This window comes from Trachemys scripta, chromosome 16 (genome assembly GCF_013100865.1).
Source record: "Trachemys scripta elegans isolate TJP31775 chromosome 16, CAS_Tse_1.0, whole genome shotgun sequence".
NCBI classification, from domain to species: Eukaryota; Metazoa; Chordata; order Testudines; family Emydidae; genus Trachemys; species Trachemys scripta.
Window position 1 is genome coordinate 8,992,560 of NC_048313.1, and position 17,581 is coordinate 9,010,140.

At 64.2% G+C, this 17,581-nt stretch overlaps 2 protein-coding genes across 2 annotated transcripts in view; one reads left to right on the plus strand and one right to left on the minus strand.

Moving 5' to 3' along the window:
* Window positions 1-5,661: 5,661 nt before the first annotated feature.
* On the minus strand, window positions 5,662-13,788 carry PPP1R14A (protein phosphatase 1 regulatory inhibitor subunit 14A). The gene is made up of 4 exons (XM_034792261.1): window positions 13,511-13,788; window positions 7,913-7,993; window positions 7,163-7,195; window positions 5,662-6,056 (listed from the first exon to the last, which is right to left on the minus strand). The coding sequence occupies exons 1-4, from the start codon at window positions 13,715-13,717 to the stop codon at window positions 5,961-5,963; spliced, it is 417 nt and encodes a 138-aa protein (XP_034648152.1). The 5' UTR covers window positions 13,718-13,788; the 3' UTR covers window positions 5,662-5,960.
* Window positions 13,720-17,581, plus strand: part of LOC117888969 (putative Kunitz-type serine protease inhibitor) — an 18,026-nt gene continuing 14,164 nt past the window's right edge. Inside the window, exons 1-3 of the mRNA XM_034792766.1 lie at window positions 13,720-13,770; window positions 13,812-13,894; window positions 14,326-14,492. Coding sequence (XP_034648657.1) covers window positions 13,720-13,770; window positions 13,812-13,894; window positions 14,326-14,492 — 301 coding nt within the window. The remainder of the gene's footprint in view (window positions 13,771-13,811; window positions 13,895-14,325; window positions 14,493-17,581) is intronic.

The window sequence follows — 17,581 nt, forward strand, 5'->3', positions numbered from 1 at the left end:
TCCTCCTCCTCTCCGGATGAGGCAGTGGCGGGCACTTCATGCACGGGTCCCCCTCCGATAGATCTTCGGGCTCACCAGGATCTCCTGCGCAGAATGGCCCGTAACATGGACCTGCAGACGGAGGAGATAGTGGAGGTGCACGACCCGATCGTGAACATCCTTGGATCGGATGCCCCTTCGAGGGTGGCGTTACCCTTGATCCGCACGATCCAAACGAACGCGGATACGATATGGCAGACTCCTGCCTCCATTCCACCCACTGCGAGAGGGGTGGAAAGGAAATACTTTGTCCCATCTAAAGACTATGGGTATTTGTACACACACCCCCAACCGTGCTCACTGGTGGTGGAATCAGTGAATGCACGAGAGCGCCACGGCCAGCAGGCTGCAGCGCCAAAATCAAAAGAGGCTAAGCGGCTTGATCTGTTCGGCCGTAAGGTTTACTCAGCCGGAGGGCTACAACTTAGAGCGGCGAATCAACAAGCGCTACTGAGCCGCTACAATTTCAACTCCTGGAACTCTATGGGGAAGTTTAAGGAGTTGATTCCCCAAGAGTCCAGGGAAGAGTTTGGAGCCATGGTTGAGGAGGGTAAGAAGGTGGCTCGGACCTCCTTACAGGCCTCCCTGGACATAGCGGACTCGGCCGCAAGGACCCTGGCCACAGGTATCGCTATGCGTAGGACCTCCTGGCTCCAAGTTTCGGGTTTGCCCCCTGAATTACAGCAGACCCTACAGGATTTGCCCTTTGAAGGACAGGGGCTGTTCTCGGAGAAGACGGACTCTCGATTACAGAGCCTCAAAGACTCCAGGACAATCATGCGCTCCTTGGGGATGCATGTTGCGGGTCCCCAGCGCAGACCATTTAGGCCCCAGCCTCAACGGTTTTACCCCCCTCCACCTCGTCAGAGACAGGACCCTGCCAGAAGGCGAGGGCGAGGTGGTAGGAGAAGATGGGCTGGCCCTCAACCTGGTCAAAACCAAGGGCCACCAAGACCACCTTCAGGTCCGAGACAGAACTTTTGAAGGTGCGGTCGAGGACGACGCCCCAGTCATCCCCCAGGATCCAGCTCCCTCCTTTCGGGATCGCCTCTCCCACTTCCACCGTGCTTGGTCCCTTATNAAGACCACCTGTTTTATGCATTCCCTCCGTTTCCTCTGGTCCACAAGGTTCTGCTCAAACTGCGCAGAGACCAGGCACAGGTAATTCTGATCGCTCCAGCGTGGCCGAGACAACATTGGTACTCCACACTGTTGGAGCTCTCGGTTCAGACACCGATCCCGCTTCCGTTGGATCCGGATCTCATCTCTCAGGACCACGGCCGGTTGCGTCACCCCGACCTCCAATCACTCCACCTCACGGCGTGGCTGCTCCATGGTTCACCCAGGCAGAGCAGCAATGCTCGCACTCTGTGCAACAGATTCTACTGAGCAGTAGGAAGCCCTCAACACGGACCACGTACCTGGCCAAATGGAAGCGGTTCTCCTGTTGGTGCGAACAACGAGCCACATCCCCGTTGCAGGCACCCATTCCCCTCATTTTGGACTATCTCCTCTCCCTAAAACAACAGGGGTTGGCGATTTCCTCAATTAGAGTTCACCTGGCCGCTATATCGGCCTTTCACCCAGGGGAACTCGCGTCCTCGGTATTCTCTAACCCGATGGTCGTTAGATTCCTCAAGGGCTTAGACCGGACGTACCCTCAACATCGTCAGCCCGTCCCGACGTGGGACCTCAACCTGGTTCTCTCCAAGCTCACAGGTCCTCCATTCGAACCACTAGCCACCTGTTCACTTTTGTACCTATCCTGGAAGACAGCCTTCCTCGTAGCCATCACCTCAGCAAGGCGCGTTTCTGAACTCAGGGCGCTTACATCCGAGCCCCCTTATACAGTTTTCCATAAGGATAAAGTGCAGCTTCGTCCACATCCTGCCTTTCTCCCTAAGGTGGTTTCTCCTTTTCATATCAACCAGGACATATTTCTCCCGGTCTTTTATCCCAAACCACATGCCACTCGCCAGGACCAACGTTTGCATTCCCTGGACGTACGAAGGGCCCTGGCCTTCTATATTGACCGCACAAAGCACTTTAGAAAGACGACGCAACTCTTCGTTGCAGTGGCCGACCGAATGAAAGGCTCACCGGTCTCCTCACAACGCCTATCCTCCTGGATTACGTCTTGCATCCGGACTTGCTATGACCTGGCAGGTGTCTCAGCACCGCACCTCACCGCTCACTCCACGAGGGCCCAAGCCTCCTCGACTGCTTTCCTGGCACATGTTCCGATACAGGACATTTGTAGAGCGGCGGTTTGGTCATCAGTCCACACGTTTACAGCTCACTATGCACTAGTGCAGCAGTCCAGGGACGATGCTGCATTCGGGTCAGCGGTTTTGCACACAGCATTGTCTCACTCCGACCCCACCACCTAAGTTGGGCTTGGGAGTCACCTAATGGAATGGATATGAGCAAGCACTCGAAGAAGAAAAGACGGTTACTCACCGTTGTAACTGTTGTTCTTCGAGATGTGTTGCTCATATCCATTCCAAACCCGCCCCCCGTCCCCGCTGTCGGAGTAGCCGGCAAGAAGGAACTGAGGGGGCGCCGGGTCGGCTGGGGTATATATTCAGCGCCATGAAGGCGCCACTCTAGGGGGCTCCACAGCCGACCCGCCGGTGTTGCTAGGGTAGAAAATCTTCCGACGATCGTGCACGCGGCGCGCACACACCTAATGGAATGGATATGAGCAACACATCTCGAAGAACAACAGTTACAACGGTGAGTAACCGTCTTTTCTCTCCCTGGCTTGGGGAGGGGAGTGGGGTCTAGTGGTTAGAGCAGGGGGGCTGGGAGCCAGGACTCCTTGGTTCTATCCTGGCTCTGGGAGGGGAGTGGGGGCTGGTGGTTAGAGTGGGGGGGGGGGCTGGGAGCCAGGACTCCTGGGTTCTCTCCCTGGCTTAGGGAGGGGAGTGGGGGCTGGTGGTTAGAGCAGGGGGGGCTGGGAGCCAGGACTCCTGGGTTCTTTCCTGGCTTGGGGAGGGGAGTGGGGTCTAGTGGTTCCCCTGCCCATACCAGACTCTATTTCCCAGTGACACTATTATTGTAAAAAAACAACAAGGAGTCTGGTGGCACCTTAAAGCCTAACAGATTTATTTGGGCATAAGCTTTCGTGAGTAAAAACCTCACTTCTTCGGATGCCACAACAATTACTATTGTCATTATTAATAATGACTTATTATTGTAAGTCGTTTCTTTCAGCCCCCTTCCTCTATTAGCAGTTTCCAGGGGGTGAAGGGGAAGCAATACCCCAGTTCTGATCTACAGCCCCCCTCCCCACTCCCTCACAGCAGACATGACAGATGGGTGCCTCCCCTGGCCCCGTGCTGACCCCAGACCTGGCTACAGGCTGGTGCCCTGGGGCTTACAGACATGGGTTTAGATGCTCTGGGGATTTGGGATTCCTGCTGTCTCCAGCCTGCAGCTAGACAGGATCGCTTGGCAGAAGAGGGCTCCTTCCCCCGCAGGACGGGGGGTTCTCAACCCAACTGCTGCTGGGACACGGACCGAGCCCCCTTCTATCCACACAGACCCTAGCGCTCAGCACGGGCGGGGGTCAGACTACACCAGGGAGCTTATTATCCTGTGTGGGACAGTAGCACCTACCGGTCACGGCCGAGATCAGGGCCCCATCATGCCAGCCCCTGCCCAGACCCCGGCCGAGATCAGGGCCCCGTCACGCCAGAACCCCCTCACACACATTCCCCAGCCCCGCTCCCAGCTGTAAGGACCCCAGGCACCAGGACTTTGTCTCCCTGTAGACAGCCCCCACAGCTGCCTCTACCAAGGCGGCGAGAGCAGAGGAAGGACGAGTCCTGCCCAGAAGCTCCCAACACCGGGAGTCCCTGTAAATGGCTGATTTGTGCCAGCTGAGGGCCTGGGCCCATGGGGCTAACGCCCCCCCACCCCCAAAGACAAGCCCCCAGGTGGGTTTCTGGCACCACGTGACCCTGCTCGAGCATGGGGCTCCCCCCACCCAGCTGCCTGATAGGACCCCAGAGAGCAGGACACGCCCCATAAGGCGAAGTCTGACACCCCCCACCCCATGACTGCACGCAGGAGGTCCTGGCTCGTGGCACCCGGGGATCCAGCAAGGGCCTGGCTCATGCTTGGCTGCCAGGAAAGCGCTGAGACGGGTCGGACAGTCTAGAGCCAGCGGCCCCACACGAGCTATTTACTGCCAGTGTTTACAGGGAGGTATAAACACCGGATGGAGGACGACTGCCTGATCCCCAGCGCCGCACGCCCCCAGCCACAGCTGCTCAGGACGACGCAGGGACCCCGAGCAGCGCACGGCAGGACCTGCTCCCCCGGCTGCTTTCAGCCCCGGGGCAGGGGGCGCATCAGAGCAACGACAGCGTCCGTTCCACTCAGGCACCCTCCAGCTGCGCCCCAGGATTCGCCTTCATGGCCGGCCCTGCTTCGGCGCCGTGCAGCCGCTCGACCAGCTGCCACGGTACGGCCCAGAGGCGGCACCCTCTCAGGGACAGAGCCAGGCTCCCCCTGGCAGAGAGGGGCCCAGCTAGGACCTTCGGGCTGGAGTCCTACCTTAGCCAGTGGCGCTGGGGGCCAGGCCCACCCGCCAGAGTGAATTGCACCCGGGGGGCTCCAGGGGGACGGCCCAACTTTCCCAGCTGGGCCTGGGCTCCAGGCAGGGCCACGTTCCAAGTCCCGCACGGGAGGCCGAAGCGGGAGCATCCAGTTGCGCCAAGCGGCCAGCAGCCGCGCCAGGGCGGCTGCACGAAGCCGAGAGGGAGGCAAATGGCTCAGAGATGCCCCTGCCTCTGTTAGGGGGCCCTGCACTGGCCCTCTCCTACGGACTCTCCCTGTAGGAGCTTGGCTCCGGCCCCGCCCAGGCAGGGCTGGCACGAGCCCAGCGCTCTCCCGCAGCAAGCCGTGCGCAGGATGGATAGGACCACAGGGAATGCCCAGCACATGGCCAAATATGGAGCCGAGCGGGGCTGGCCTGACCCGACCCAGCGCTCACTGGCACAGATGAACCCTGGAGGGCACCGGGGCCGGCTGTGCCACAGCCCAGGCTGGGTGTGAAGCGAAGAGGAGGACGCAGCTGGCTGGGCGAGGCACAGAAGCAGATTCCTGCACAGTGACCCCGGGACCGGCGCACGACCCAGCCGCCTCCACGCCGGAGGACGAGCCTGAGGCCCAGGCCAGAGAGCCGCTCTGCCCACCACTGGCGGGTGCTGCCCCGTCCCCTGCCAAGGGGATTTCCCCATGCCCCAGGCCCAGCGCCATGGGCAGAGCCCTGTGGGGAGCAGCCCACCAGGGCAGGGCGAGGAGAACAGGGCCAGCGTCCCGCCCTGGGATGCGGAGACAAGGTGCCATCTTGCAGCAAGAGGGGTTCCCCACCCTGCCCCCGGGTCAGAGGGGTGGGGCTCTGCCCCCCCAACACCCCCCCCCCCCACAGCCCAGGCCTGCCGGCTTGGGGATCCCGCCTGCAGCCAGAGAGAGGAACAGCAGGTGCCTGAGCGTGCCCCAGGCCCGGGGCCGAGTCCCGGCCAGGTCAGCCCAGCCCCGGGCCTGGCTGTGTGTCTAGCCAGGGCCAGCAGAGCCCGGCGCCCGCGGCAGGGACCAGACCGAGGCCAGCGCTCCAAAGCAAGGCTTTATTACAGACCGAAAGGCACCCGCTGAGCCCCAACCCCTCGGCTGGCCAGAGGCTCACACAGGCCAGTCACAGGCTGGGGCAGGGGATAACGTCCAGGGGGCTGCTGGGGGGCGGGGGGCCAGGCCTGTGCCATCCCCAGGTGCAGGGGAACAAGCTGTCGCGTCAGGAGGCTCCGCCGAGCAACCCCCGGCCCCAGGCTGGATTTGCAGGGCCTCGCTGGTCCCACTCGTCCGGAGGAAGCTGCCACCGCCAAGGGCCGCAGGGGCCCCTCCCTGGGCAGGGGTCACGCTCGCTCCTGGAGCTCCGGGCTGGGCCGCCGCTGCAGGACTTGCTGCTTCTGGAGCCCCCGCAGCTTGAGGAGTAGCTCCTGCACGAAGGCCTGCGGGAGACAGAGGCTGGAAGCTGCCGAGCGAGCGCCACGCATCCTTCCCCGTTAGCCCCCGGGGAGAAGGGCAGGTGCCCACCAGAGCAGAGACGCTCGCTCCAGCTGTTCCCACATCATCGCTCCTGCCTGAGGCTTCCCAGCTGTGTCCAACAGCAGGAGGAGCTGACACAGCCCTGCCCCGAGCCAGCAGCTCTCACGCCACCCAGCCCCTCGCTGCCTGGGAAACCCTGGGATGCCAGCTCCCGGGAGCCCCAGCGTGCCCATCACCGGGGCGTCTGGGTACCAGGCGTGGAGGTCAGTGCCGGAGGGCACTGGGGCTCAGGCTGCTGTGGGGGAGGGATTCCCTAAGAGAGCTGCAGCCTCACAGGGGGAGGGGCCTGGTCATGGCAGACACAGCACCGACCCCCCCCGGTGCTGCAGAGCCCGGAATACGGCCCAGCTCCCCCAAGCTCTTAGCCACAAGGCCAAATGGCCCAGATGTGCAGCAAGGGGCCACTGCTGGGTCTGAACGGGGAGCCCTGAACAGGGTTTGGTGCAGGGACGGTTGAGGGCAGGGCAGGATACCAGCCCTGGGCCTTGCACCCCCTGGTCCCTGGAGCTGCCTGCCCCACACCCAAGGCACTAGAGGGGCCAGAGCTGCCTCGTGCAAGCGGCTTGCCCCCAGCCTGGGGGATGGGGCAGCTGGCCGAGCCGGAGATAAGTGGGGATGGGGGAGGAAGCAGAGGGACGAATGTTTTTCCCTTTTAAAGCTCTGATCGGCGGCTGCGGCGGGGCCGTGATGCTCGTGGGAATCGCTGCCCGGGGTCAGGGCTTGGAACGCTGCGGCTGGAGCTGGCACTGGGCAGGGGGCTCCAGCCTGCTCCCTTTGGCTGGCTGGCTGGCGACCAAGTCCTGGGCTGGAGCTGAGTGGGGAGTAGATGAAGGGTCAGCCCAGCGCCAGCAGTAGCCCTGGGGCGGGACTGGGAGCTGTGGGCTCTCCCTGAGGCAGAGGGAGCCGGTGGCTGCAGGGCCCCCGTGGGCTGTGAATGAAGATACAGGCCCTGGGGCGCCACCAGGACCGGAGCAGTGACGCGGTTGGGGTCTCGGCAACCGCCACTCACCTGCGTGTTGTTGTGACATGACTTCAGGATGCCCTGGAAACAGAGACAGACAGACCTGAGCGCAGTGCGCGGGGTCTCTGGCACAGATCCACGCCCCGGCCCACATGGGACAATGGGACCTGCCAGCTCCAGGCCCCCCAGCCTGGACCCCCAGCCCCAGGGGCCCGGCAGCCACAGGACGGCCCGCCCCAGGACCTGGCCCCCCAGCTGGCAGGTGCCCTACAGCCAGGGGCTCGATCCTCCCCTGGACTCTGGCAGGAGCCCGGCACACCCAGCCGGCCTCCCGGGGCAGAGCCCTCCTCTCACTTGAGTGGAGCAGCTTCCCCCGTCCCTGTGATCTGGAGCGAATCCGGGGTAGGGGGTCTGACCCACAGCAGGTGCCGCAGGAGGCCAGGCTGCCTAGCTGCGCTCGGGGCCCAGTGGCGGAAGCACGGCCCATCGGCCCCCTGGAGAAAGTCTCTCCCTGACCCCGTCAGCGCCGGCTGATTCTCTGCCTGAATCATGCAGCCCCGGGGGGCCCCGCCGGTCAAAGTCCCACACAGCTTGGAAGAGAAGCCACGGAACAAGCCTCTGACAGCAGCCGTTCCCCATGGCCAGCGCCGCCTGTGCACCGCCTCCGTGGCGGGACAGAGCCCGGGCCATGCCCCACGGTTCTGCGGGCAGAGCACAGGGCCCCCTGGACAGACAGGCCCCAGGCCAGGGCCCCGAGCTGCTGAGAGGGGATGGGGCTGGCCGGACCCCGGCACGTACCTGCAGCTGTGCGGCCCGCGCCTCGTCTGTGTCCAGCTCCAGGAGTTCATCAATGTTCACTTCATCCGGCATCTCTGCCTCCTGCAATGAGACGGGGCTCAGGAGCGGGGTGGGGGGGATGCAGCCTTGGGGGGTGGCCTGGGGTCTGAGCAGCCTGGACAGGCCCTCCTCCCCCACACACACACACTTCCCTGGAGCTGCCAGGCCTCTGCCGTAATCCCCTCCCAGCTGCTCTGTGCTGGGGAGTGGATCCCATGCCAGCCCTGCCTAGTCCCCACAGGAGAGCCATGTGCAAGGGGCCCCAGCCTCACCCTGGGGCTCCCCCCGCCGCAGGGTCTCCCAGCGACAAAGCCGCCCTTGCCAGCTCAGGGAAGCTCAGGCCAGAGGGTTCCTAGCTCCCGAGGCCGGAAGGGACCTTGTGCTCATCTCGGCCGACCCCCTGCATGGCCCAGCCCAGAGCCCAGCCCCCCCAGTAACTCCTAGGGCAGATCTGCTGCAAGCCAGCCCCTCTCGCTCTGAACTGGGGAGCAATGGAGATTCCCCCCACCCATCCATCCCAGGTGAATTGTTCCGGGTGGGGGGTGGATTTCACCCATCGGAAATAAGATGCAAACGTTTAAGAGTCAAACTCTGTCTCGCTTCATGTGGCTCGTCAGATCTTCAAGTATTTGTGCCCCGGGGCCCATAGCATGATTGCCTGGGCTCCAGTCACCCCCAACCTTCTCTGTGTGACGCTACGCGGAGCTCGTTCAAACCCTTTGCTGGTTCTCGCCTCTCTTCTCGGACCCCCTGCAATTGACCCACCTCCTCCGTGAGTTGTGGGCTCCCGAGCGGGATGCAGGACCCCAGCAGCGGTCATGGATTGGAGCAGGTGGCAGGAATTTGGACTCCAGACCCAGATCTGCAGAAGCGCTGGACATCCCCAGAGCCAGTTAAAGCCAGCGCCACCCAGCCCCGGAGCGCCAGGCTCCAGCCCCTCTGGCAGGCGAAGCCATGCCCTACACACATTCACAGGGCAGGGGGCTTTGCCTCTCATGCCACACGGTGCCCTGCATGTGTGTGAGGGAGCAGGGAGCAAGGCGGATTGACCTGGGAATGTTGCGCGGGAGTTTTATTGAGACTGTCGGCATTGGTGATGGGATACCAGGGCGAGGATACCTGAGCATGTAACCTGAGCCCAGGAGGGGGGTAGGGACAGGTGACACCTTTTCCCCAGGAAACTGGACAAAGGCTGGGGGAGGAGCCGGGGGCGGTGGCTGGAGGGGTTTTGGTTTAGAGCTGGCTGGGGAAGCGGAGGGATAAGCTCCCTACCCCCCTGGGGACCTGATTGAGGGGTCCTGGTTGTACCTACGAGTGCCATTTGGATGGTGTTCCTGTCCAATTAACCTTCCGTTTCACTGGCTGGCTGAGAGTCCCGGTGAATTGCAGGAATTGGGGATGCAGGGCCCTGACTCCCCCACACTCCATGACAATGTGACCCCAGGCCGGGCCCTGTTGTCACATGGGATCGCCTCCCTCCTGGCCCATCTGCTCATTCAGCACCAGGAAATGCCAGCAATCAGCCTGGGGCATGCAGGCTGCTTCCTGCCAGAGCCCAATACAGGAGCAGCTGGCCCCGGTCTGGCGAAGGGAGCCGGGCCAGGCCCCAGGGCCCACGTCAGCAGGTCCGTCCTCATGCCCAGTGCCACAGGACAAGGCCTGACCCAACAGCGCCCGCAGGTGCCGAGCCCAGCCCAGTGGGTGAGGGCAGAGGGCTCGGCCCCATGGTGGGGGGGTTTAATCCCCCTTTGTTCCCCCAGCTCTGGCAGAGCCCCCCCTCCCCCCAACCTGGCTGAGGCAGAGCCCCCCCCACCCCCGTGCTCTCCTGGCCTGGGGTCCCTGCAGACCTGCCGGAGCCATGCACCCCAGGGGCCAGCCCTGCACCCCAGGTGAACTTGGGGCCTGCGAGAGCCTGCTCCGCCGCCCCCCCCCGGCCACTCCCACCCCAGCTGGCAGCTTCCCCCTCCCTCGGGTCCAGGGCCAGGCCGCTCCGGATACGCCTGGTACAGAGCCCCATTGTCCTGCTGGCGCCCAGCGCTGCCAGGCTGTAAACCCCGTGCCCAGCACCCCCTGGCCCTACCAGTCACCAGATGGGCTGCAGGCCCCTCCCCCACTCCGCTCCTTCTGGGCCATACGCAGCTCGGACTGACCAGCCCACGGCTTGGGGACTGCTCTGCAGGGACCTGCTGCTCCCCCCTTGCCAGAGCCAGTGTCCAGGTCCTGTGTTTCTGGAGGAGGGAAGGAAAGAGGCTCCCATCCCCCACTAGCAATCAGCCCCCAGGGGGAGGGGAACAATTCCTGACAATGGAACAGCTGTTCCCAGTCCCACCCCATCTGGCCTGTAGAAAGAGAGGCTGGCGGGGGATGGCCCTGAGCCGGGAATGCGAAGGGTTAAACCAGGATTTCCCCCCCACTTACAGCCAATGGGATCAAGGCACAACGACCCCCTCCACCCCCCAATGCAGCCCCCCGCCCTGCTGGCCAAGCTGGGTGCAGGCCTACGCAGAGGGCAGAGGCTGTGGGCAGTCAGAGAAAACTGGGCCGTGGCTCTAGGGAAGGGACTGGGTGTTGCACCCGGGTTTACAGGGGGATCTGTGGGGCCAGCTCCAGCCCTGGGTTTTATGGCATCTGCCTGAGAGCTGGGCCAGGCGCTCGGCCATGGGCTCATTGGACCCCCGCGGTACCAGCTCCCAGCCAGGGCAGGGCTAGCGGGAGAGCAAAGCGCCCAACTCCCAGAGGAGACCCTGGACGTGAGCCGATTGCAGCAGGAGGCCAGGGCCCCGGGAGCAGAGAGGGCTGGGCATGGGTACGGCTGGAACATGTCAAGCCCCCCGCAGAGCAGGGGACTGTCCCCAAACTCCACAGGGCACCGGGGGGCACATCCCCAGTGGGCAGAGCGTGTTGCCTCTCCCACTTTGGGGGCCAGCCCCCCTTCCCCCTCCTGAGCAGAGGATGTGAACGTGGAGGCGGCTGGGGAAGTCTGAGCCATGCCACAGGCTACCCACGGTTCCGCTTCCTGACGCGGCGAGCGCAGCCTGGCATCCGTGGGGGAGCCAGCTGCCGGGTCACCTCTGCCTGCCAGCCCCGCAGGTTCCTGCCCCACGCGCCAGCTTGAGAGCTGGACGGGCTCCCCTGACCTGACGGGGGTCTCCGTGGAGTCCCCACGGCTTTCCCCTGCTGCAGGTTTGTGGCCATTTCCCCCCCCAAGCCGGCACCCAGCCTGAGCGCCAGGGGCCTGCCCCTCGCAGGCTGGGCAGCACCAGGCCCCATGTGCATCTGCAGGGCGCCTGGCCAGGGCGAGCCAGGAGGGGCCCCGCTATCACAGCTCACATCCGGAGCTGAGCCCCGCTCGACTCCCTTCCAAACAGCTCCGAGGGCCAGTTCCCCCAGTGCCAGGGAGCTGCCTTAGGGATCCCATGCTGGGGGCTGGTTTCCTCAGAGCCCTGGCACGAAGCAGGGGTGAGTTATAGGGAATGGTCTGGTCTCGCCTGGTGGCCCCCTCACACCCCAGGCAGCCGTGTTAACAGCCACCTTCTCCAAGGCCTGTTCGACGCTGCAGTGGGGCAAACGATGCTCTGGCGCAACGTGACAACGCTGTTCCAGTGCACGGCTCATCGGAACCAGGTACGTGCACCTCCCTCCGTGCGAGAAGAGCCCCGGGCGAGAGCGGTGATCTCCCTTCGCCTGGGAGGGAAACGCAGATGGAGCTCTCCAGGCCGCCCGTGCCAGCCGCTCTCTCCTTTCATGGAAGAGTTGAAGCAAAGGAGAAAGTCTCCTATTTTTATAGCTGGAGATTCCTGACTCGCAGCACTTCCTGCTGCGGGTTCCCCAGGCCGGCCAGCCGGGCGGGGGCGAAAGTGCTTTAGCGTTTGGCCATGGAAGGCGACATTAAAGAGCAGCAACAAGGTGCATTTCAGGGCTTGGCCCCAATTCTGCACTTCCTTGGGCAGCCACGTCCGGCCGCACAGAGCCGAGCGGGAGCATTTGGCCCGGGTTCTGGTGTCTGCGTTGGGTGCAGGACAGCAGAGAATCAGGCCCAATGTTCTGAAGTGCGAGACGCGGCTGCTCTTCCCCAGAGATCTGGCAGAAGCCCCGGCGCACGCAGCCCGACACGCTGAACGACCCCAGCAGAGACAGAGCCAACGTCGGCCTCTCTCCATGAGGGCCCGACCGGAGCTCGGCAGAAACCGGCTAATTCTAGCCCCAGAGGAAGGCAGAGGTGGGAGCCCAGCTCAGCTGGGACGGGGAGGCACGTGCGGACTGCAAACCAGCCCCCCCCAGATAACGCCATTGCAGTGTCGGGGCAGCCCAGAGCGGGCAGCCCGGGCCAGGCGTTCCGCACAAGCACTGGTGCCCGGTGTGCTGCCACACTAGGAATTCAGTCAGTCACGGGGGAAACAGGCCGGAGAGACTCGCGTTTCACACAGCCACACGCCGGCACCTGGCCCGACTGGGCGGCACTTGGGTCTTGCCGGGAGTCACTTAGGGGAATCAAACTGCTGATCTCAGGGGGAGAGCAGGAAGAAGTGGAGAGCCCAGTGCAGGGGCCCGACCCTCAGGCCAGGCCCTAGACTGGAGATGGCTCCAGGAGCTGGCAGAACCCCAATCTGAGACCCCTTGCAGGGCCCTGACGACTTTCCGGACAGCACTGAGGCTGGGGCAGGCCTGTAAGGGCCCCCCACGCTCCCTGGTTGCTTTGGAAAGTCGCCCCCAGCCCTTCCCAAGTTCTGCAGCCAGGGCAGCAAAGGGACCCACGGGGCAGCCAGGGACGCCAGCCGCTCTGCAGAGCCCCAAGAGAGGGAGGGAGTCCAGAGTCCCAGGTCTCCTCTGTTCCTTGTTCTCCTCCCGCACGCCCCAGACCCAGGGCAGCTGGGGAGTCCTGGCTAATCACGGCACTGGCCCAGCCCAAGGCAAAGGGTCTTGTCCAGCCTGTGGCCCCAGCAGCCAGCCATGCAAGGTTGTGCCCCGTCACGGCCCCCGACAGCAAAGGGCATAGCCCAGGTGCTGAGCAACCATTAGCCTCTAGCTCGGACACAGCCCTTCAAACCTCACAGCCAGAGCCACCGAGTCAGCGCAGAGCTCCCCACCCACATCCCCGGGAGCAGCTGTGCCCCCCATGAGCCGCAGGCTGCTGTCTGCAGGGGGGTCGCAGCAGAGACCCCTCCCCACATCGGTAACAGGCCCCATGGCAGAGGGTGCCGCATACCCAGGGTCACCCCAGCCCCGAGCTTGGGGCTCAGGGAACGAGGGACCCCGGCAGCAGGGGGAGCTCCCCGATCGGCCCAGGGCTCTGGGAGGGGAGTGGGGGCTGGTGGGTTGAAGCAGGGGGGCTGGGCACCCGGACTCCTGGGTTCTTTCCCGGCTCTGGGAGGGCAGAGGGGGCTAGTGGCTGTCCCATGGCCCTGCCCAGTGAGCTTCACCCAGCGCTAGGCAGGTGCCAAATTCTGTCCCGACCTCGGAGAGAAGAAATTCTGGGTGTCCCAGGACTGAGGATGGCGGAGCCGCGCCCCCATCTCAGCCCCGGCGCTCGCCCGTCCCGTGCGCCCCGGCGCAGCTCACCCGGCCCCGGTACAGCTCCTCCAGGCGCCCGTCGATCCATTTCTCGGTGTCCAGCCGCCGCTGCAGCTCCCGCCGGTCGTACTTCACCGTCACCCGGGCTTGGCGCTTCTGAATCCCGGGGCTGCGGGCTGGTTCCGCCCGGGGACTCCCCGGAGAGCGCGCCGGGGACCCCCGCCCCAGCCGCCTGCCCACCCGGTTCGCAGCCATCAATGCCCAGCACCGCCACGGGAGCCGCAACCCCGCTCAGCCCGCGGCTTATGGCGTGGGCAGGGCCCGTGGGCGGGGCTTCGGGCCGGGCTAGGCACTGCCCCTCGGGAAGCGCACGGCCGGGAGGCCCCTGGGGGGCTCGGTGAGTTGGGAGCGCGCGCGGCGCGATGGGGAAAGGTTAGCCGNACTGGGGGGCACTGGGGGGCACTGGGGGCAGCGAGGCAGGGCTGGGGAGCACTGGGGGGCAGCGAGGTACGGGGGGAGGCAGGGCTGGGGGGCACCGGGCTTGGGGACGGCAGGGCTGGAGCCCGGGGGGCACTGGTGCTTGGGGGCGCACGGTGGGGGGCTCAGTGCGAGGCCAGCGCACTGCCTGGGCTGGGATGCCCATAGTCAGGCCCCAGGCGCTGGGGGAGGGGTTTTCCCAGGCTCAGCCCGGGCACTGGGTGGCAGCCCCCACTGTGTGAGGACACTTTGCACCCGGGGAAGGTTTGGGCTCTGGTGACGTGCCCCGGGTCACGCAGCCAGTCTGGGGAGGCAGGGAATTGAAACCCGGCTACCTGAGCCCCAGGCCAGCATCCTAACCACTAGACTGTGCTTCCTCTCTGCAGCGGTTGGTGTCAGGTGCTTGCCCAGCGTTGTGGCAGAGCTCTGGGCAGCCCCCAGTCCTCCCAGAGAGCACTCAGTTGCCGTACGCCCGGGCACGCCCCGGGAGAGGCAGGGCCGTGCCCACAGGCAGGCAGGGCAGGGGATCTGATCTCGGTCCCCTGCGGTCCAGGTGAGTGCCCCGGCCACGGCCCCGTCAGTGCTTCCCCTGGGCTGGGTGAGCTGCGCAGGAAAGGAGAAGTGACCTGGCCCCAAACGTTCATTTGCATCGAGATGGTTCCGCTGTTTCCATCTTCGCGCCATTTTCTCCTCTCTTCCCCTGACCTCGGGAACTGGGACCGTCTCCGGGGCAGGGCCGCCCAGAGGATTCAGGGGGCCTGGGGCAAAGCAATTTCGGGGGCCTCTTCCATAAAAAAAGTTGCAATACTATAGAATAGTATATTCTCGTGTCCCACCCCGGGACCTCTGCATGTGTTCATTGTTCCACCCCCATCACTAGCCAGTGGAAAGCCAAAGCCCTCACCCCCATCACTAGCACCCCCTCTCCTAATTTCCCTCTCCTCCGGGATAGCATCGGCTCTGGGTCGCTCGCAAAGGCCCGAATTCAGTACCCAGCCTGTTGTGTTGCCTGCAGTGCAATGAATGGGCCAGAGAGTCCCAGGGGCGACGGGACCTTGGCACTGTGCAGTTACACCCGGGGCAGGGGTTCGCGCAGGGAGACGCAGCCTGCTCGGTCCCATGGCAAAGGCACGGCTGCAGCAGCGTGTACAGGTTCAGAGGCCACTGAAGATGGTCTCAACCGTCCTTTCACTGTCGTTAAAGTCCATCCCTGCTTCTCCTAAGACTAAACACGCTAAGGCAAGGCAAAGGCAGAGAAGAACAGCGACGTGAGAGAGAGACCCGGGCGTCTGTCTCCACTGCCGACTCTCATATGCAACCTCAGCGCTGGAGAAACACGGGCCCAGGCCGTGGTCTGACCAGCCGTGCCGAGACCTGGCAAACTCATACCAACATGGGCTGTTTAGGGTGTTGCTTTTAACTGCCTCTCTGGGCACAAGCTCGCAGCAGCCCTGGTGGACAGACAGGCCCGGCCGGCTCAGACAGGATCTTCGGAACCAGAGAGGAAGAAATACACTGAGAAAGACAAACGAAACCAAGGGAGGGGGAGGCAGCTGCAGGAGCCCCAGTCTCATGGTCCAGGAGGCGTTTAGAGAGTTAGCCGGAGCTGCCAGAGGGGACAATCGCATCTCTGGCCTGGCCTGGCCAGGACGTCTCAGGATTCGGATGGTGAAGGTGCCATGGCTCCAGGTGGGGTGCGGGGTGAGGGAGGACGGGCAGGGCTGGGGGGTGAGGGCTGTGGCGGTGAGGAAGGACAGGCAGGGCTGTGGGGGTGAGGGAGGACTGTGGGGGTGGCTGGGCACCTGGACTCCTGGGTTCTCTCCTGGCTCTGAGAGGGGAGTGGGGACTAGTGGTTAGAGTGGGTGAGCAGTGATCGTCACCTAGCGCTAGGCAGGTGCCAAGTTCTGTCCCGAGCTCGGAGAGAAGAAATTCTGCTTCTTTCCAGCCTCCCCTCCCTCATTTCAATCCTCCCCCCGCAGTCTCTTTCAAGGTCCCCAGAGCGGGGAGGGGCAGCATAGTCCAGCCTCCCCATTATGTCGTCCACCAATTAAGCCTAGTTTCCAATGCACCAGTTTTGGCCCATTTATTTTCTGTCCCGTTCTCCTTTGTTTACCGAACACAATCTCCACACCGGCCTTGGCTGGGACCCGGAGACGTTTCTGTTTGGCCCAGCCCAGTCTGTGCGTCTCCCCTGTGCACCTTGCCCCTGACTCAGCCTTTCCTGTCACGGGCGACTCTGCCCTTCGGAAGCTCTCCCCGCGGTTCAGCGGCGGCTCCCGAGCCCGAGCGACCCAGTTATCGGCACAGGCTGCGGCCCGCAGTGGGGTCGAGGGTCTTTTTGCGGGATCGGGCCCCGTGTTGCTGGCGGTTCCACGAGCCCAAACAGAACCCCCCTGCTGCCCTCTGGTGGGGGAGGGAGGTCACAGCATCGAGATGGGACGGAGCTGAGGCGAAATCCGGCCGCCCACTTGTGGGACTCTGGTGCGACTCTGGCTGCAATGGCAGGTGTCTGTCACCACTAGGGGGCACCACCCCGGCCCCACTCTGGGTCGGGGAGACGGCCTGGACCAGGTGGGACGGGGGAACTGGGCTGTGCGAGCTCTGGCTGGCTCAGGGGGTGGGGGTGGGACATGGGGGCGCCGATTCTCCTTGGGCAACAGGAAGACAAATGTCATTAACCACCATCCCGCCGGCTGGCATGGTCCACGGGAGAGCTTTAGCGTCTCTCCTGCCTAGACCGTCCCTCGTTTGCCTCCAGCTCGTTAGGCCCGGGCGTAACTCCCTGGCCCCAGCTCAGAGGCGGCTTGGGGCTGGGCCGGCTCTGGGCGCGCTGGAGACAGTCGGGTGGGGTGGCAGGTCCGACTGGCCAGAGGCTGCAGAAATGTGGCCTGAGACTCGTTACAGCCCTTATCTGGAAGCGGCTGGACTCTTTAACATGCACATCTCCCGCCAGGGGGTGAGGCCTGCCGTTCCCCCAGGAGCCCTGGCCAGTTACTGCAGCCGGGGGCCATCTCCCCTAGGAACGCCGCCCTAAGCAACACCCCGGGTGCTTTAACCAGCCTGAATTAAAGGGGCTTCGTTGGGGCTCCGCTCAGGCCCGAGGGGAAAGACTTGCTGGCAGCTGCGCATAAGGTCCCTCTTCAGGGCAGGGACCGGTTTGTGCAGGGCCTGGTCTGTGGCTGAGGCCCCAGGCTTTCCAGAGACACACCTAGTCACGGCTCGGGGGAGGCTGCCAGCCAGGGCGAACCAGTGCTGGGTATTGCACCCGCAGGGAAAAGAACCTCCCAGACCAAAACACGGACCAGAAACCCTCTTCCTGCGCCAGAAACCCCCCCCACTCCCAGCCCCCCGCTCTGTCCTCTGCCCACGACTGGCCGCCAGGTGCGATCCAGCAGCCGGGCCAGGCCGGGGGCATGCGGGGGCATGAGCCCCCCAGTTCATGCCAGGCTCCCGCTGGGGCGGGGTCTGTGATTCAGGGCGGGGGCAGGAGGGGTCACCAATGCGTCAGCGACTTTTTTTAAAGCTGGGGGTGTTAGAGCCATAAAAAGGCAATAACCCGGGGAGGAGGCCGAGCCCGAGTCAATCATTGACCCTCTTTGTTCCACAGCCCTGCCTGTCCTCCCTCACCCCCCGCCGCCCTCC